Source organism: Sebastes umbrosus, chromosome 1 (genome assembly GCF_015220745.1).
Source record: "Sebastes umbrosus isolate fSebUmb1 chromosome 1, fSebUmb1.pri, whole genome shotgun sequence".
Taxonomy (NCBI): domain Eukaryota; kingdom Metazoa; phylum Chordata; class Actinopteri; order Perciformes; family Sebastidae; genus Sebastes; species Sebastes umbrosus.
In genome coordinates this window covers 38840109-38854035 of record NC_051269.1, presented here as the reverse complement: position 1 = coordinate 38854035, position 13927 = coordinate 38840109, and the positions used below count along the sequence as shown (strand labels likewise).

Sequence of the window (13927 nt, the reverse complement as noted above, 5' to 3'; positions counted from 1 at the left end):
ACCGCGGCCATCGTGGCCCTGATGATGGAGGTCAGTCAGATACAGTAGTTAATCATCAGATCACCTCCATAAGCAGCTCCTAATTAGAGTCCTCACAATACAATTTCAGCTTGTAATTAGCCCAGATTGGCTTCTTCCTCTGGCTGCCTTATTAGCGGGGCGGCTCAGCGGTAGGTGAGAATCACACTGTCATTTTTCAGAGCAGCCCATCTTCCCTTCTCTGCTCAACCCTCGCTGGTTACTATGAGGTGTGTGAGTGAGTGTGTGTGTGTGTGTGTGTGTAGGGGGGTGTTGTCCAAACAGGACAAGAGGGACAAAAGATTAAACAAAGGCGGTGAAACAGAAAGCCGGGGACAGGCCCGACACGGCGACCAGAGAGAGAGAGAGAGGGAGGAGAGAGCAGAGCGTGAAGAATAGAGGAGGTGGGGGGGGGGAGTGGAGGAGCGGGGCTCCGGGGGTTGTTTTCCAAACATTTAGTGAACGTTCATGGATCATCTCAGGGCCCGCCTGCAATTAGAGAGGAGATATGCATAGTCAATGAGGCGTCTGGGGTAATTAGAGTGACTAACTGTGCTCCTGTCTGTCTGTCTGTGTTTGTTTGCTCTTCCAGCTCAACTTGGTGTCCAACGTCACATTGTCCAAATCGGCCCCCGAGGCCTCTCCTCCTCTGAGCCTGCCCCAGACCCCCACCACGCCCACGGCACCCCTCACACCGCTGTCCCAGACCCACTCCGTCATCACAGCCAACAGCCTCCACAGCGTGGGCCCCATGCGACGGCGCTACTCGGAAAAATACAACATGCCCATCTCTCCAGGTACTGCAGGATGAACACGCATGTACTAATAAATACTGTATACTGGGGCTGTCAATCAATTCAAATATTTAATCACGATTAATCGCATGATTGTCCATAGCCAATCGTGATTAATCGCAAATTAATCACACATCTTTTTATCTGTTTAAAATGTACCTTAAAGAGAGATTTGGCAAGTAAATAATACTCTTATCAACATGGGAGTGGGCAAATATGCTTGCTTTATGCAAATGTATGTATATATTTATTATTAGAAATCAATTAACAACACAAAACAATGACAAATATTGTCCAGAAACCCTCACAGGTACTGCATTTAGCATAACATATATGCTCAAATCATAACATGGCAAACTGCAGCCCAACAGGCAACAACAGCTGTCAGTGTGTCAGTGTGCTGATTTGACTATGACTTGCCCCAAACTGCATGTGATTATCATAAAGTGGGCATGTCTGTAAATATAAAAGACCTCTGACCTCATATCTTGAGGTCAAGGGACCCCTTTGAAAATGGCAATGTCAGTTTTTCCTCGCCAAAATTTGTAAGTTTGGAGTGTTATTTATCCTCCTTTGCAACAAGCTAGTATGACACAATGAATTCCTTTGTTTTTTTAGTTTCATATGATAACAGTACCTTCACTCTAACTTTAAAACTGAGCTCTCTACAACCTCAAAATTGCATTAATGCATTAAAGGAATTAGTGGCGCTAAAACAAACTTGCATTAACGCGTTATCAACTTTGACAGCTCTACTGTATACACACACAGCCATTTAATCCTGATCATATTTGTGTGATACTGTTGACACCTGATCATTTTATTCCATGTTGTTACAGTTTGTGCTTGTTCCCTGTGTGCAGATCTCAGTCAGAACAAAGAGTTTTACATGAATGCAGAGGTTAGACCGCCGTTCACGTACGCCTCACTAATAAGACAGGTAAGGACTCCGCTTTTGACCGTTTTAACACCCCCCACCCTGCCTAGTCATAGCAGCAAATACAGCAGTCAGCTATTTAGAAAGCCACATTTTGCTCGACTTATTCCTCTGTACGCTCCTCGTTAAATTTCGAATGCAATTTAGACAGAGGAGCAGATTAACCATCTTCAAATGAGTGCAAGAATGCGTACGGGATTCAAAAAAACAGCCACATACGACAATTGCATTTGATTAAGCATTTCAGTGGCTGTGATTATTACCAAATTCATTTCACACAACAGTAGGGATGAACCTGTTTTAAGATGGCCAGTCAATTATCGCCGGGCCGCAGTAATCTGGCATCTCAGGAATTAATCTGAGCCGGCCATAATTGCTGCCCTGTAATCTGCCTGAGAAATGTTTTCGCTTTGCCCTTCATTTACACCCACAAAAAGGAAAATATATTCAAATCTGCCGTTTTTGAATGAGAAGTGCAGACTCTAAACAGAGCCAGCGGTTACACTTTACAGTTTCTTTGCTGTGTTTTTCCTCAAGAGAACATACACACAAAACCTGCATGCCTCCTTGTGAATTATTGATCACGTTGTGAAGGGAGCAAAATTGTTAAAATGTTTGTTTCTGTCACTGTTCCTTCATGCAGGCGATCCTCGAATCTCCAGAAAAGCAGCTAACACTAAACGAAATCTACAACTGGTTCACACGAATGTTTGCATATTTTAGGCGCAACGCGGCGACGTGGAAGGTAATTTTCTTTTTGCTGACTTCTTTACACACTGGAGGAGAAGGAGACATTGTGTTGGTGTTTGGAGAGAATTACATGATAGCCAGGCGTAATACCTTTTTATAAATGAGCCTTTACCCAAACACATAACAATACTCCACTTATTCTGTCCAAATGAACCTCCCTTTAAACAAACAGTATGAACCACACAGAAAAACCAAAGAGAGGAATACGTGCGTTCTTTTAAAGAAAGAAAAAAGAGAGAGAAGAAAAAGTGAAAGAAACAATTTCCCTGTAATATGTGGGGATGTTCTGATGGTGGGTGGCATTAGTTTAACATAGCGGTGCTCTGCCAGTGACTCCTGGCTGAGCCCGCTCACACTCACTCACTGAAGGGAACACTGTATTTTCCACCAGGCCACAAACACACACACACACACACACACACACACACACACGCAACAAAAACAAACAATAATCTAAAAGAAAACAGGAATACGTGGAGTCCGAGAAAGTTAGATTTGAATGAGGAAGACGGTGATGAAGCACTGAAAGCCTCTCCTAAGTCTGATTTGTCACAAACACACACTACCACCACCCTGCACCACCTCCGTCCTCCATCAGCTCTCACACTCACTGACAGCCCTTCCATAGGGGCACATTGGTGTTATAACCACTGGATTCCACAACTCTCCCTCTCTATAGACACACTTAGTATGTACATGTTCACTCAGCGTAGCTCCTGCAATAACAAAGGGATGATATTTATGCAGGTCCGCTTTCATGCCTAAATGATTTGGATCGGACGCTGGATTAAAGATTTTATTTGCTCTTTTTTCTCTCACATTGTTAACGAGGAAATTACCAGAACCTTTTCATAGTCAGTCGCCGTGTTTCCATTCACGTATTTTTAGAAGCATCGCATTAGAAAAGTTTTATGAAAACGGCGAAATTTGATAAATCTTCCTCAATTGCGCTAAAAAAATACTAAACACAGTAGAGTCTCCTGAAGACCTCTCTCCATTTTTCTGTCATAGAAGGTTAGATCATGGATGTATAAAGAGAACTGGATACAGCGTCGTAGGCGGTAGTTCCTATGAGAGCTGCTCAGTGGCGCTTGAAGCCAAAATGCCTCAACTGCCGAGTGATAAAGCACCCGGATCATCCGGCGATCTTCCGCATCCATTGGGCCGTAGTAGCGTTTTCCTTTAACTCCGCCTCCCAGCCCTCGGTTCAGCCTCGGTCTGGGTCTCAATCTCATGAACGGAGCATGGAAAATAACTCTGGATTCATCTATTAGTGCATTTTACAACTTTTAGGACCTAATGAGTTAAATAAGGACTTTTCAAGTGTTACAGACGTCTCTTTCCCAATATAAGTCAATGGGAAAAAGTCTTTTTGGGCCCAATGGCATCACGTGACGGACACAGAAGTTGTAGTACCACCGTTTGGCCATTACGAAGATTTGCTTTCAAAGCCCGGTGCTCTTTCTGGGGGCTTTGGTTAGATGACCAAGCTGAAGTCTTGTTTCCGGTTCGCTAACCTCTTCTTCTTCTACTCTGTCTACTGGCGGATTACAGCCATGCGTAGCCTTAACTTCACAATTGAATGGAAACACGGCCACTGTTTGGTTTCTATATCTCACTGATCAGAAAAGGCAGTGTTGTGAATGTTAAGAGAAAAAAAGGGATGTCACTAACTCTATTGCCATGGAAACCCAGCAATATTTATGTGTTGTTTAAGTTCAGGACCATTTACTGCCAATAACACTCTGGTTTATTTTCATTCAGGTTTCATCCAGTGCCTGTCAAAATATTTATTTTTTGTGAAATGAGATCTTTTTTTTCTCTCATGCAGACATGTTTACTGTACTGATAGCAACCTTTTTTTTCTGTCTCTCTTTGTTTTTTTACACCAACTGCAGAATGCAGTCCGGCATAATCTTAGTCTTCACAAGTGTTTTGTGCGAGTAGAAAACGTAAAAGGGGCTGTGTGGACAGTCGACGAAATAGAGTTCCAAAAGAGACGGCCTCAAAAGATCAGTGGGTAGGTTTGGCCTTTTTTTTGAGCCACGTCTGTGTCACCGTTTGCTGCTGGGAAGAGGCTGCTGCTGCTCCATCTCATTGCTACATCCCATCGCTTGCTTTGGCGTACCTCCCCTTCATGCTTTCAGAAGCCTTCCTGGTGATGCCTCATAACCTTCAATGGCTTATTTTCATGTTGATCCTCTCCCCCTTCCTCCCTCTGTCTGTCTGTGTGCCCGTCTTCTGTCCGTCCTGTCCATCACTGCATCTGCATCTGGCTGTCCCTCCCCCCACTCTGCCCCGCTGCTGGTTTGCTTTCCCAGGGTGCCATTCGCACCAACCTTTCCCTGCATAAGTGCTTTGTGAGAGTAGAGGATGAGTTTGGGTCCTTTTGGACCGTTGATGATGAGGAGTTTAAGCGCGGCCGCCACATACAGCGGGGCCGTCCTCGGAAATACGCCGCTGATGAGAACTTTGACGAGCTGCTCGTACAGTAAGCACTTCCCGCCTGCCTGCTGCAAACTCCGGAGGCCCTGCCCCACCTGCATGCTTCCTTCCACCCATCCCCCCTTCGGTGTTGCCATCATGCTTTTTTTTTGTGTTTAGCTTCATGCATCATGCATCTTCACAAGCCTCCATCAGCCTATTCTTTCTTCTCAAAGATAGTTGTGTGGTATTGTAAAGTGATTGAACATCTTAGAACTATAGCCACATTACTATACCAGTAAATGTATTTAGTTCTTTTACAAAGTGCATTGATTTCTCTTTATGAAATAAGATACTGTAGCTGAGGAATGCATGCTCCCTGAGACACGAGTCTGTGGTTGTAATTAGATTTATCTGTTTGCAGAAGTCCAGCCTTAGTGAAGAACATTCAGACCAGCTTGGGCTATGGTCCGACCCTCTCTGCTGCCTTCCAGGTAAAAAAATAAAAATAATAAAAAGTGACCTCATCCTTTTCAGAGCTTTAAAAGAAGAATAATAAAAGTCTCTCCCTGTCTCGTATGCCCAGTCAACTCCTCTTTGTTTTTAAGGGGTGGTGTGAAAAGAGTGATGGGCGACTGAGAAAGTGCTGACAACCCTCCTTCCGTTTCACATTTAATGCTTCGGGTTTTGCTTTTCAGGCTTCAATGGCAGAAAACAACATACCTCTATACACTACTGCTTCCATTGGAAGTCCCACCCTCCACTCCCTGGCTAACGCCATCCGCGAGGAGATGAACGGAGCGATGGACCATGGAAACAGCAACGGCAGTGACAGCAGCCCGGGACGCTCGCCCCTGCCAGCTATGTGAGTGGCACACCACGCTTTCTATCTCTACCACGGTCTGTGTAAGAAAAAGAGAGAGAAAAAGAGTTTCAGATGCTTATTCCACTGAGACAGCACCACCCTAAATAGATCTAGACATAAAAATATGATTTCAATGCCCACCCAAAATGCTCTAAAATGAGCTAACGCGTGGCGTTAGATGAAACAGAAACAATGAGGACAATAAATAAAGTGAAGCGGGATGATATTGGAGTGGTGTGTGTGGGGTCATGGCCAGAGCTGCGGCTGGCCTCCCTGCAGAAAAAGGAAACTCCACCTTTTTCGAAGGAAGAAAAGACCGGAGCCCCTCTTGTTATTTTAACAGCGAGTTTATGAACTCCCTCTTTATGTGTCCCGCTGTCTGTCTGAGTCCCGCCATAATCAGCATTCCGAATTGTTAAAATATTTACAAAATGCCTGAACGCAGAGTGACAGAGCTGTTGGCTTCGACGCGGGCGAAAACGCGAGCTGCAACACATTCGGAGACGCCTCCGAGCCGCTGAAAAGAAAAACAACACAAAAGCGTAATTAGTCTGGAGGACATCATCCAAGATTCTCATGTAGGAAAGTTGCGGTCGGCCTGGAAACCGCAGCTCCCCCGTTCACTTGTTGTATAGGAGTGTCTGCTAAGTTGTTTGAAGCCTAAAATAATACAGCACACGCTGCATCGTTTCCAGATGTGGGGGCAGACCACCGACTCGGGGATGGCCTCCTGAAACGTCTGAGCTCGGGGGGGAAATTCTGCCTGAAAACAAAAAAAAAAAAGGTGCAGTAATGAGCTCCTGGCCAAATGGAGGAAAGTGCCATCCCTAATCACTGTGAACATAGCTCTGAGCGTGGCTGTGGAACAGGAAAGGCAGAGACAGGATGGGTGTGCTGGCCTAAAGGCAGCCTGCTTCTCCCTCTGCCCCTCTGCTTCTATCTTTAGGCTGATGGAGCTCACAAACTCTTTCTCCATAATTATGTCCATAAGCACAAAATGAGTTAAATCTGTTTTTCTTTTGCTTTTAAAGAACTTTTCTCTAAAACATACCCAGTGTTTCATGCCAACAGATTGAGCACAGAGAGGCGAAGTCCCTCCCCTTCCAGTGGACCCCATGGGACCTTATTTTGAGAAAAAAAAGGAACGGTAGTCAACGGCGAGAGACAAATAATTCTTTGATACCGTTTGAATTATGCCATGAATCATACACATGATGTTTGTCGATTTAAAACATAATTTTGCAAATCAAGAAAGTCTCAGTTTGTCGTAGTATCATTTGGTTTTGTGTAAAACCGCTCAGTGAACTACATCTCTCGTCTCGCACAATATACGTCGCTAGCCAACTTAGCTACGACCACGCACAAATGAAACGTTATCTTACCCGATGTGTTTTATCCAGCGACTCCTGGTCTTTTTATCAGCCGGGAAGAGAGAGAACGAATGAGACCCGCTGCTGGTGTGAGTTCATCCCAGTACGAAACACACAGGCATCGGTAGTGGCTAGAAGAGAGCCCTGCAAACTGGGGAAACTCTCGCAAGATTGTTAAGCTTAGGCATTGACCTTGAATGGTTAAGGTTAGGAGAGGTCGTCAGGCAGCGAGTCTCGTGAGAGTTATTTCAGATCTCAGATCAGATTTTGTAATTTGTAGGCTCCCTTCTAGACACGATCAGGCATCGTAACTTCATCGAGAGAGACGTCACTTACGCGACTTTTGGTATTTTCACAGTCAATTTTACGATTAACTGCGACTTTCTTGACAAAATTGTCTTTTAAATTGACAAATATCATATGTGTGATTCATGGCGCAATTCAAACGGGATCAAAAAAATATTTGTCTCTCGCCAAAATAAGGTCCCATGGTGGTCCACCGGAAGGGGCGTGACTTTGCTTCTCTATTCCATCCAGTAGCACCATCACTGGGAATGCTCAGGGAATAAAACTAACATGTGAAAAAAAAAAAAAGAACCCCTTTGTGGCTGTGATTCTTTGGCTCACACTGCTCCAGCTACAAGTTGATCACTGTTCACTGTGTAACAACATGTGTTATCCACATGTGCCAGCGCGCTGCCGGTTGACAGGACGCAGCTTTTTCCTGAAACCAGAGCACTTCTCTTAAACAGCCAGACGAGAATCAGGTACCCAGAGAAGGCTAATTATGAGCAAAGTGTAGAATCAGCACGCAGTTCAATAGCATAATAATAACAATTTCATGTCTGCCCCGCAGCCACGGAGTCAGACCCGAGGCAACGGCACTTGTGGAGTTCGTTTGATGTGAAAATGATAGAAAAGCTGACTTTACTTTTTCCCCCTCTTTTTATAATTCACACAAAAAAAAGCTCATTAGCATACGAGCGTCTCCATCACAATAGTTGCAAATCACACAAGACGTCCCGGGGTGAATAAATCAAATGCGGGCTTTTTGGTGATGAAGAATGTGCCAGTTGTCCCTTGTTGTCGTAGTAAATGAGCCCGGCGCCTCATCCTGACACCGCTCTACCTCCACTACAGCAGCCTGGCACCGCGGGTTAGAGCGGCAAGTCCCCTGCAGCTGCTCATAATGTTTTTTTTTTCTCTCCTCTCCTCTCTGCCACAGCCTGGCCTCCTCTCCCCCTCTGCTTTATTCCTGCTCTGTTTCTGTAATGAGAAATTTGGCAGATCTCATCTCTTTAGTGGCTCTTTTGCCCAGGCTGTGAGCTGGAGGACGGGTGGGGGGGTGCTCATGTTTTTGCCTTGTTTACAAGTGACAGCGTTATTATTCTCATAAGGGGCTCTGTTTCTTATCACAGTGTTGTGCCGAACGCGCCGCCGCCGCTCCTCCTCGCGCGCCTCTCCTGCCAGCGCTTTTCTTCCCTTATTGACACTTGGTTGAAAATATGCATTAATTCTGGAGTTTAAAGCATGTACGGCGGTGTCTGGTCGCTGTGTTTGCTTGAAGTTGATTAATGATAGAAGCCGGCTCGGGGTCGTCCTCTGGAGACCCGCCTCGCAGGTTGTGCATGTTAACGAGCAGGAAGGGGAACACACAGCGCGCCGCTGATCCGCCGCCACCAGGAGGCTGACAACGGCAGCCCACTCGCTCCGCAGAGTCCATTCTCTCCTCTCCTCGTCTCACGTTGTTAATCTTCCTCATTTATCAATTCTAAGTGAATACCCTGTTGTCGGTTGCCATGAAAATAAAAAAAAGCCTGCAGCTTTTCGCCGGGATTGGAATACCTCAAAAGAAAGCTGAAATTATCATCAGCACCAGTGAGGCCCCCACTCACCGTCTCACTGAAAGCCAGACATTTGTTTTTGTTCCCCCGTTTCTTTCTTTATAAACAGAATCAGGCGTTTTGTGCTTTGCGTGTGTGAAAGGTTATAAAGGATTTAAGGATAGCGGAACTGGAGCCATATTTGTTCTCTCTCTCCTCCTCGTCCAGGCATCACATCAGCGTTAAGGAGGAACCGCTGGACCCCGAAGACCACGAAGGGCCCCTCTCCCTGGTAACGACTGCCAATCACAGTCCGGATTTCGATCACCACAGAGATTACGACGACGACCAGGGCCACGACGACATGCTGTAAGGCTAGCGCCGCCCCCTCCCCCGGCCTTCAGAGGCAGAGGCAGTCTGGGTCATCTCGGGGGGACACGAAACGCTCCCCAGATAACGAACACTGAACTGCAAGTCTCAGCCACTGGTGACAGCTCTCAAATGTCTCCCGAGTTTTTAGTGCCATTACAAATACATAGCAAGAACACACACACACACACACACACACATACACACACACACATTCTGATTACTTTTGATTTAAGCTTAAAAAGTGAAACTTCAATTTCTACTCATGTGTGGACTTGTTTGGTACGGGGGGGGTGGCGACGTGTTCGCGGTCAGAGACCCCTCGCCGGCCGCCGCAGCCAGGACGGACTGCACTCAGCGGACTGCAGGAGGGTGTTGTGTCTCTCCCCCCCCCTCTCCGCTCTCTCTCAGACACACACACACGTGACCACAAACTCAAGAGAGAGAATGACTTTAATTTTGTGTGTGCGGATGAAGCGAGCGCGGACTTCTGTTCATTGTCACTGCCTTCAACACTTCTCATTGGTTTCCATCTCGGGTGGGAGGGATGTTTTTATTTGGGTGTATTTTTTTTTTTGTTTCGTTGGGGGGGTGAGAGGTTATCAAAATATCAACATAATGTGTCTTTTTTCCATTCAATGCTGTTATCGATGTTGCATCTTTATTGTTGTTTCTCTAAACTGATCAGACCTCATGCCCATGCTGTGGAGATTCTGTGTGGTCAGCACTTGATGATGAATGTTTATGATTTCCTTTCATGTTGTTCTTTTGAAAACACACACACATGAAGCCGAATGTCACACGCCGAGTAGTATTTTTCTGTCATTTATTCCACAATCTTCAAAAAGAAAAAAGTCACCACTCTGACGTGTAGCCCGCCCCTCCTCACCCTCCTCACCCTCCTCTTCCTCCCCCCTTCCCGCTCATGAAGTCCATTGGCAATGCACTACTCGTAATGAAGGCTCTCTCCACGCATCAATGAAGTTTAATTTAAGATGCGAATGAATGACAGAGAAATCATGCAGGTTATGATTTATCCTTATGAAATTATACTTTAAAACAGCCCCTCACGGCAGCAGCATGTCGAGCCGCCGCAACACAATTTCTGATCACTTACAAGCTGTGGGTTTTTTAAAAAAAAAAGCAAAATGAAAATGTCAGGTGTGCACCGGAGAGATAATGATTTAGACCAACTAATTGTGATTCCTGAACACAACTTGTCGTTGTTAATCAAACGCGTCTGCTTTTTTTTCACGCTGCAAATTTCATCCAGTGGCTTGAAGATAAACGTGCATTCCCTGTAAGTTTTATTTGTATCACGCGCATGACCAGTTTTTGAGTTTATAAGTGATCGTTTAAAAAAAATTGCACACCGGATGAAATGCTCATTTTGTTTTCATTGAGGGTAGAAATCCCACGACTTGCAATAAGACCTAAACATTGCACATTCCAGCATTCGACAGCCATCGAAAAGGGCCCAAACATACAGTAACATGCCATTTAGGGGATGTGGAGACCTCCACGTTCACCCAAAAAAAGCCAATAGTTGTAGTCCACAGCGTTGAACCGAGCGGATCCACATGTGGTTTTTGTGATGCAGCGACAGCTTTGGTAGGGAGTCAAATTTGACATGAATTTTCAAGACTGCAATCAACCACTTTTAATTTTGTATTTATTATTATTTTATGTTTTATTTTGCTTTTTTTTTTTTTAGTTGTTGATGTGTTTTAATATTGTTCTGTGACTACCAAAGATAAAGTCAATGTTGTGTGTTCCATGCAATAGCAGATAAGGCCAAATATCTCTCCTCCGTTCTCTCCCACTGGATCAATCTCGAGCCGGTGGCAGATCGAATCGAAGGGAAACGCTCCTCAAACTGGTGTTTTTCATTCATCTTTTATTTTATAAAAAACCAAAGGGGGTGTCTCGAACAGGACAGCTGCAGTAATGTTTGCAGTGACCAAAACTGAATGGGAGGCGCTGACAGTCTGACTATACACGATGACCAAATTAGGGAAGCTTTTTTTTGTCTTTGGGCCAGTGAGCGGGGGGAAAAGGGAGCTTTCTGGTCAGGAGCAGATTTGTGTGTAGATTTAAAGTCGATGAGGAAAAATATACTGGTAAATGGAAAAAAGCTTTGCAGAGAACAATGTGAAACGGATTCTATACTTCAACTGGACCACACGATGATTCAATGTTTCTCTTCTTTTATTCCTTATTCATTTGTATCCTTTGAAATGATTGTATGCCACTTTTTAGGGGTTTTAGCGTCTTTTTTGGCAAGACTTTATGATTGTGTTTAGTTTCTGTATTACTTTTTATATTAAAAAACACTCCTGTCAACTAATAAGCTGGGTACAAGGTACTTTATGGCAGTTATTGTTATTATTATTTTATTTTTTTTAAGTTCACCGCTCATTAACTAAGAAAAAAAAAAGGAAAAAAGGGCAATCTGTGGTTTCCAGAAGTTGTATTTAATATCCAGGCAGCTGTGGGATGGGTCAGTTCCAGCCAGGCTGGGATCGTGAGAACGGGGCCGAGCTCATCCACAAACCCCCCCAGTCATCTGGCTGGTTTGTTTGGTATTTGAAAACGGAGGAAAAAGCGCTGGTAGATTAGAACATTCTCAGCATGTGTAGCTCGACATTACTAAAGATAACAGCATGAGAAAACCGTTTTTGTACGCATACCTCAGTTCAAACCTATAGGGAATGATTCAATTAAATGAGAAAAAAAATAAACAAACATTTCACTCAGTTGCACTTAGTTGTATGTCTTGCATGTGTAGTCTGATTACTGTAGAGAGAAAACTACAAAAAAAAAAGAAAAAATGAAATTAGAGCTTGTTTATCTTTAAAGGTTTCTTTTCTTTTTTGCCAAACCAATCCAAACCTCAGGCCTTTTTGTTCATGGAAACATCACCCAGCTGTGTGTGGCACCGTTCATCCTGTCAAAGTCTCCGATGGGTTTGTTTTAAGGGCGTTCCAATATTAGGTTGTACATACATGTCGGTATAGCCTTTTGTCTTTTTCCTGTCTTTTTCTTCTCTGTCTTTTTTTTTTTTTTTAAGATCAAAAAATACATTTGTGTTATGATGTTTGCTTTATCGCGACTGCTTTGTATTAACTATGAAATAGCTATGAGAAAAAAAAAACTGCTGTATGTATTGGAATAGCAAACTGTGCTGCAAATGTATTTTACTTAGTAATCCTTGCTTTAAAAAAAGACAAAAAAAATTCACATCATCCACGCAGACGTCTGGGTGAGCCGGGCAGGGGCAGGCCGGGGGGGGGGGAGATTATCCCCCATTTTGGATTTTAAACTGTAATATAGAAAACAGACTTTTTCTCTGTTATCATTGACCTAAGCATTTTGTACAGATTTTTTTCCCTCTTTGTGTTAAGCTGTTTTTTGATACTTCCTTTTGATGGTCCAACCACTGCCTTCTGTGGCTGTATGTTAAAGATTACTGCTCTGAGAAAAGGGCAGACAGGTATATTTCCTCTACAAGACGGAGATATCTTGCATGACTAATCCCAGGGTCACAGAGATAGGGAAGGGGGAGGGGGATATGTTTTAAGTGGTCAGTAATAATATAAGGGTGTATCAATCTAATGATATTTTATATGAAATGAATAGGAAAAAGAAAAAAATATGCAGTGCCAAGATGTAAAGAATATTGTTAAATGCTGTTTTTTTGTTTTTGTTTGAAAAGTTCATTTCATTCGCGCATCAAAGATGTGTCCTTCTCATCCATGTCATGTAGGTAAAACACACATTTTGTTTGGCATCAAGATATTTATATTTTTATCTCAAGGGTCATTGTAAATGAGTCAAACCAAGCACAGCAGGCCAGGGTCAAAGGTTAGACGTTGCTGGAGACTCCTGCAAACGGCGGCCGTGTGGCATCAGATACCCCCCCAAACATCACACACACTGGCACCCGAGCTAAAAAATGCCATTGTTTCATCCATCACCAACCATCCAGCCTTGCTGTCATTCCGTCCCCCTCGTTCTCCGTCTCTCGCACCACACTTTCTCCAGATGGAGGGGGAGGGAGGGAGAGCGGAGCGGAGGGAGGGGGGGGCAGCCCAGGAGCTGTCACGGTGCTCTCATCCTGCAGCAGCTTTTCTGTTTCTTCCTCTTTCTTTTTTCTTTGAAGATGTACTCTGTAGTTTCTTTTTTCCTGATTTTTTTTTTTTTTTTTTTTTTTTTTCATAGAGAAATATTATTGCTCATCACTTCCATCAGTCTGTAACCTCCTCATCATTCCTCGTCTGTCTGATGCAGACCACTCTGTTGTAGTCAGTGGCGATGACTGACGTGAGCATTCTAAACATGCAATAAAATGCTGGTTGTTCAGATCGTTTTGCTCCAAGTCTCTCTCATTGTATCTGTTACGTACGGCGTGGCAACACCGAGCTGCACGTTCTTACTGTATCACTTGTGATTGAACTCTAGTGCAGTATTAAGTAGTCATCTTAAACATATAATCTGCAAGAATTTCCCAAAAAAACAACGTGTAGACTGATATAATCCCTCTCAATCATCACTTATGCCTCACTAGAAGTGTGTGG

At 44.0% G+C, this 13927-nt stretch overlaps 1 protein-coding gene across 11 annotated transcripts in view; it reads left to right on the top strand.

Annotated features, from left to right (window-relative positions):
- The window catches only part of foxp1b (forkhead box P1b), a 196606-nt gene extending 182891 nt beyond the window's left edge, over positions 1-13715 (top strand). For 5 of the 11 annotated variants that reach the window (XM_037766652.1, XM_037766674.1, XM_037766666.1 and 2 more), the window contains 7 exons: positions 611-815; positions 1652-1752; positions 2393-2494; positions 4821-4990; positions 5348-5417; positions 5622-5788; positions 9210-13715. In XM_037766652.1, coding sequence (XP_037622580.1) covers positions 611-815; positions 1652-1752; positions 2393-2494; positions 4821-4990; positions 5348-5417; positions 5622-5788; positions 9210-9354 — 960 coding nt within the window. In that variant the 3' untranslated portion in view covers positions 9355-13715. Of the gene's footprint in view, positions 1-610; positions 816-1651; positions 1753-2392; positions 2495-4397; positions 4524-4820; positions 4991-5347; positions 5418-5621; positions 5789-9209 lie in introns of those variants that run through there. The other 6 variants (XM_037766700.1, XM_037766695.1, XM_037766725.1 and 3 more) reach the window with 5 other exon arrangements.
- The last annotated feature ends 212 nt before the right edge of the window (positions 13716-13927 follow it).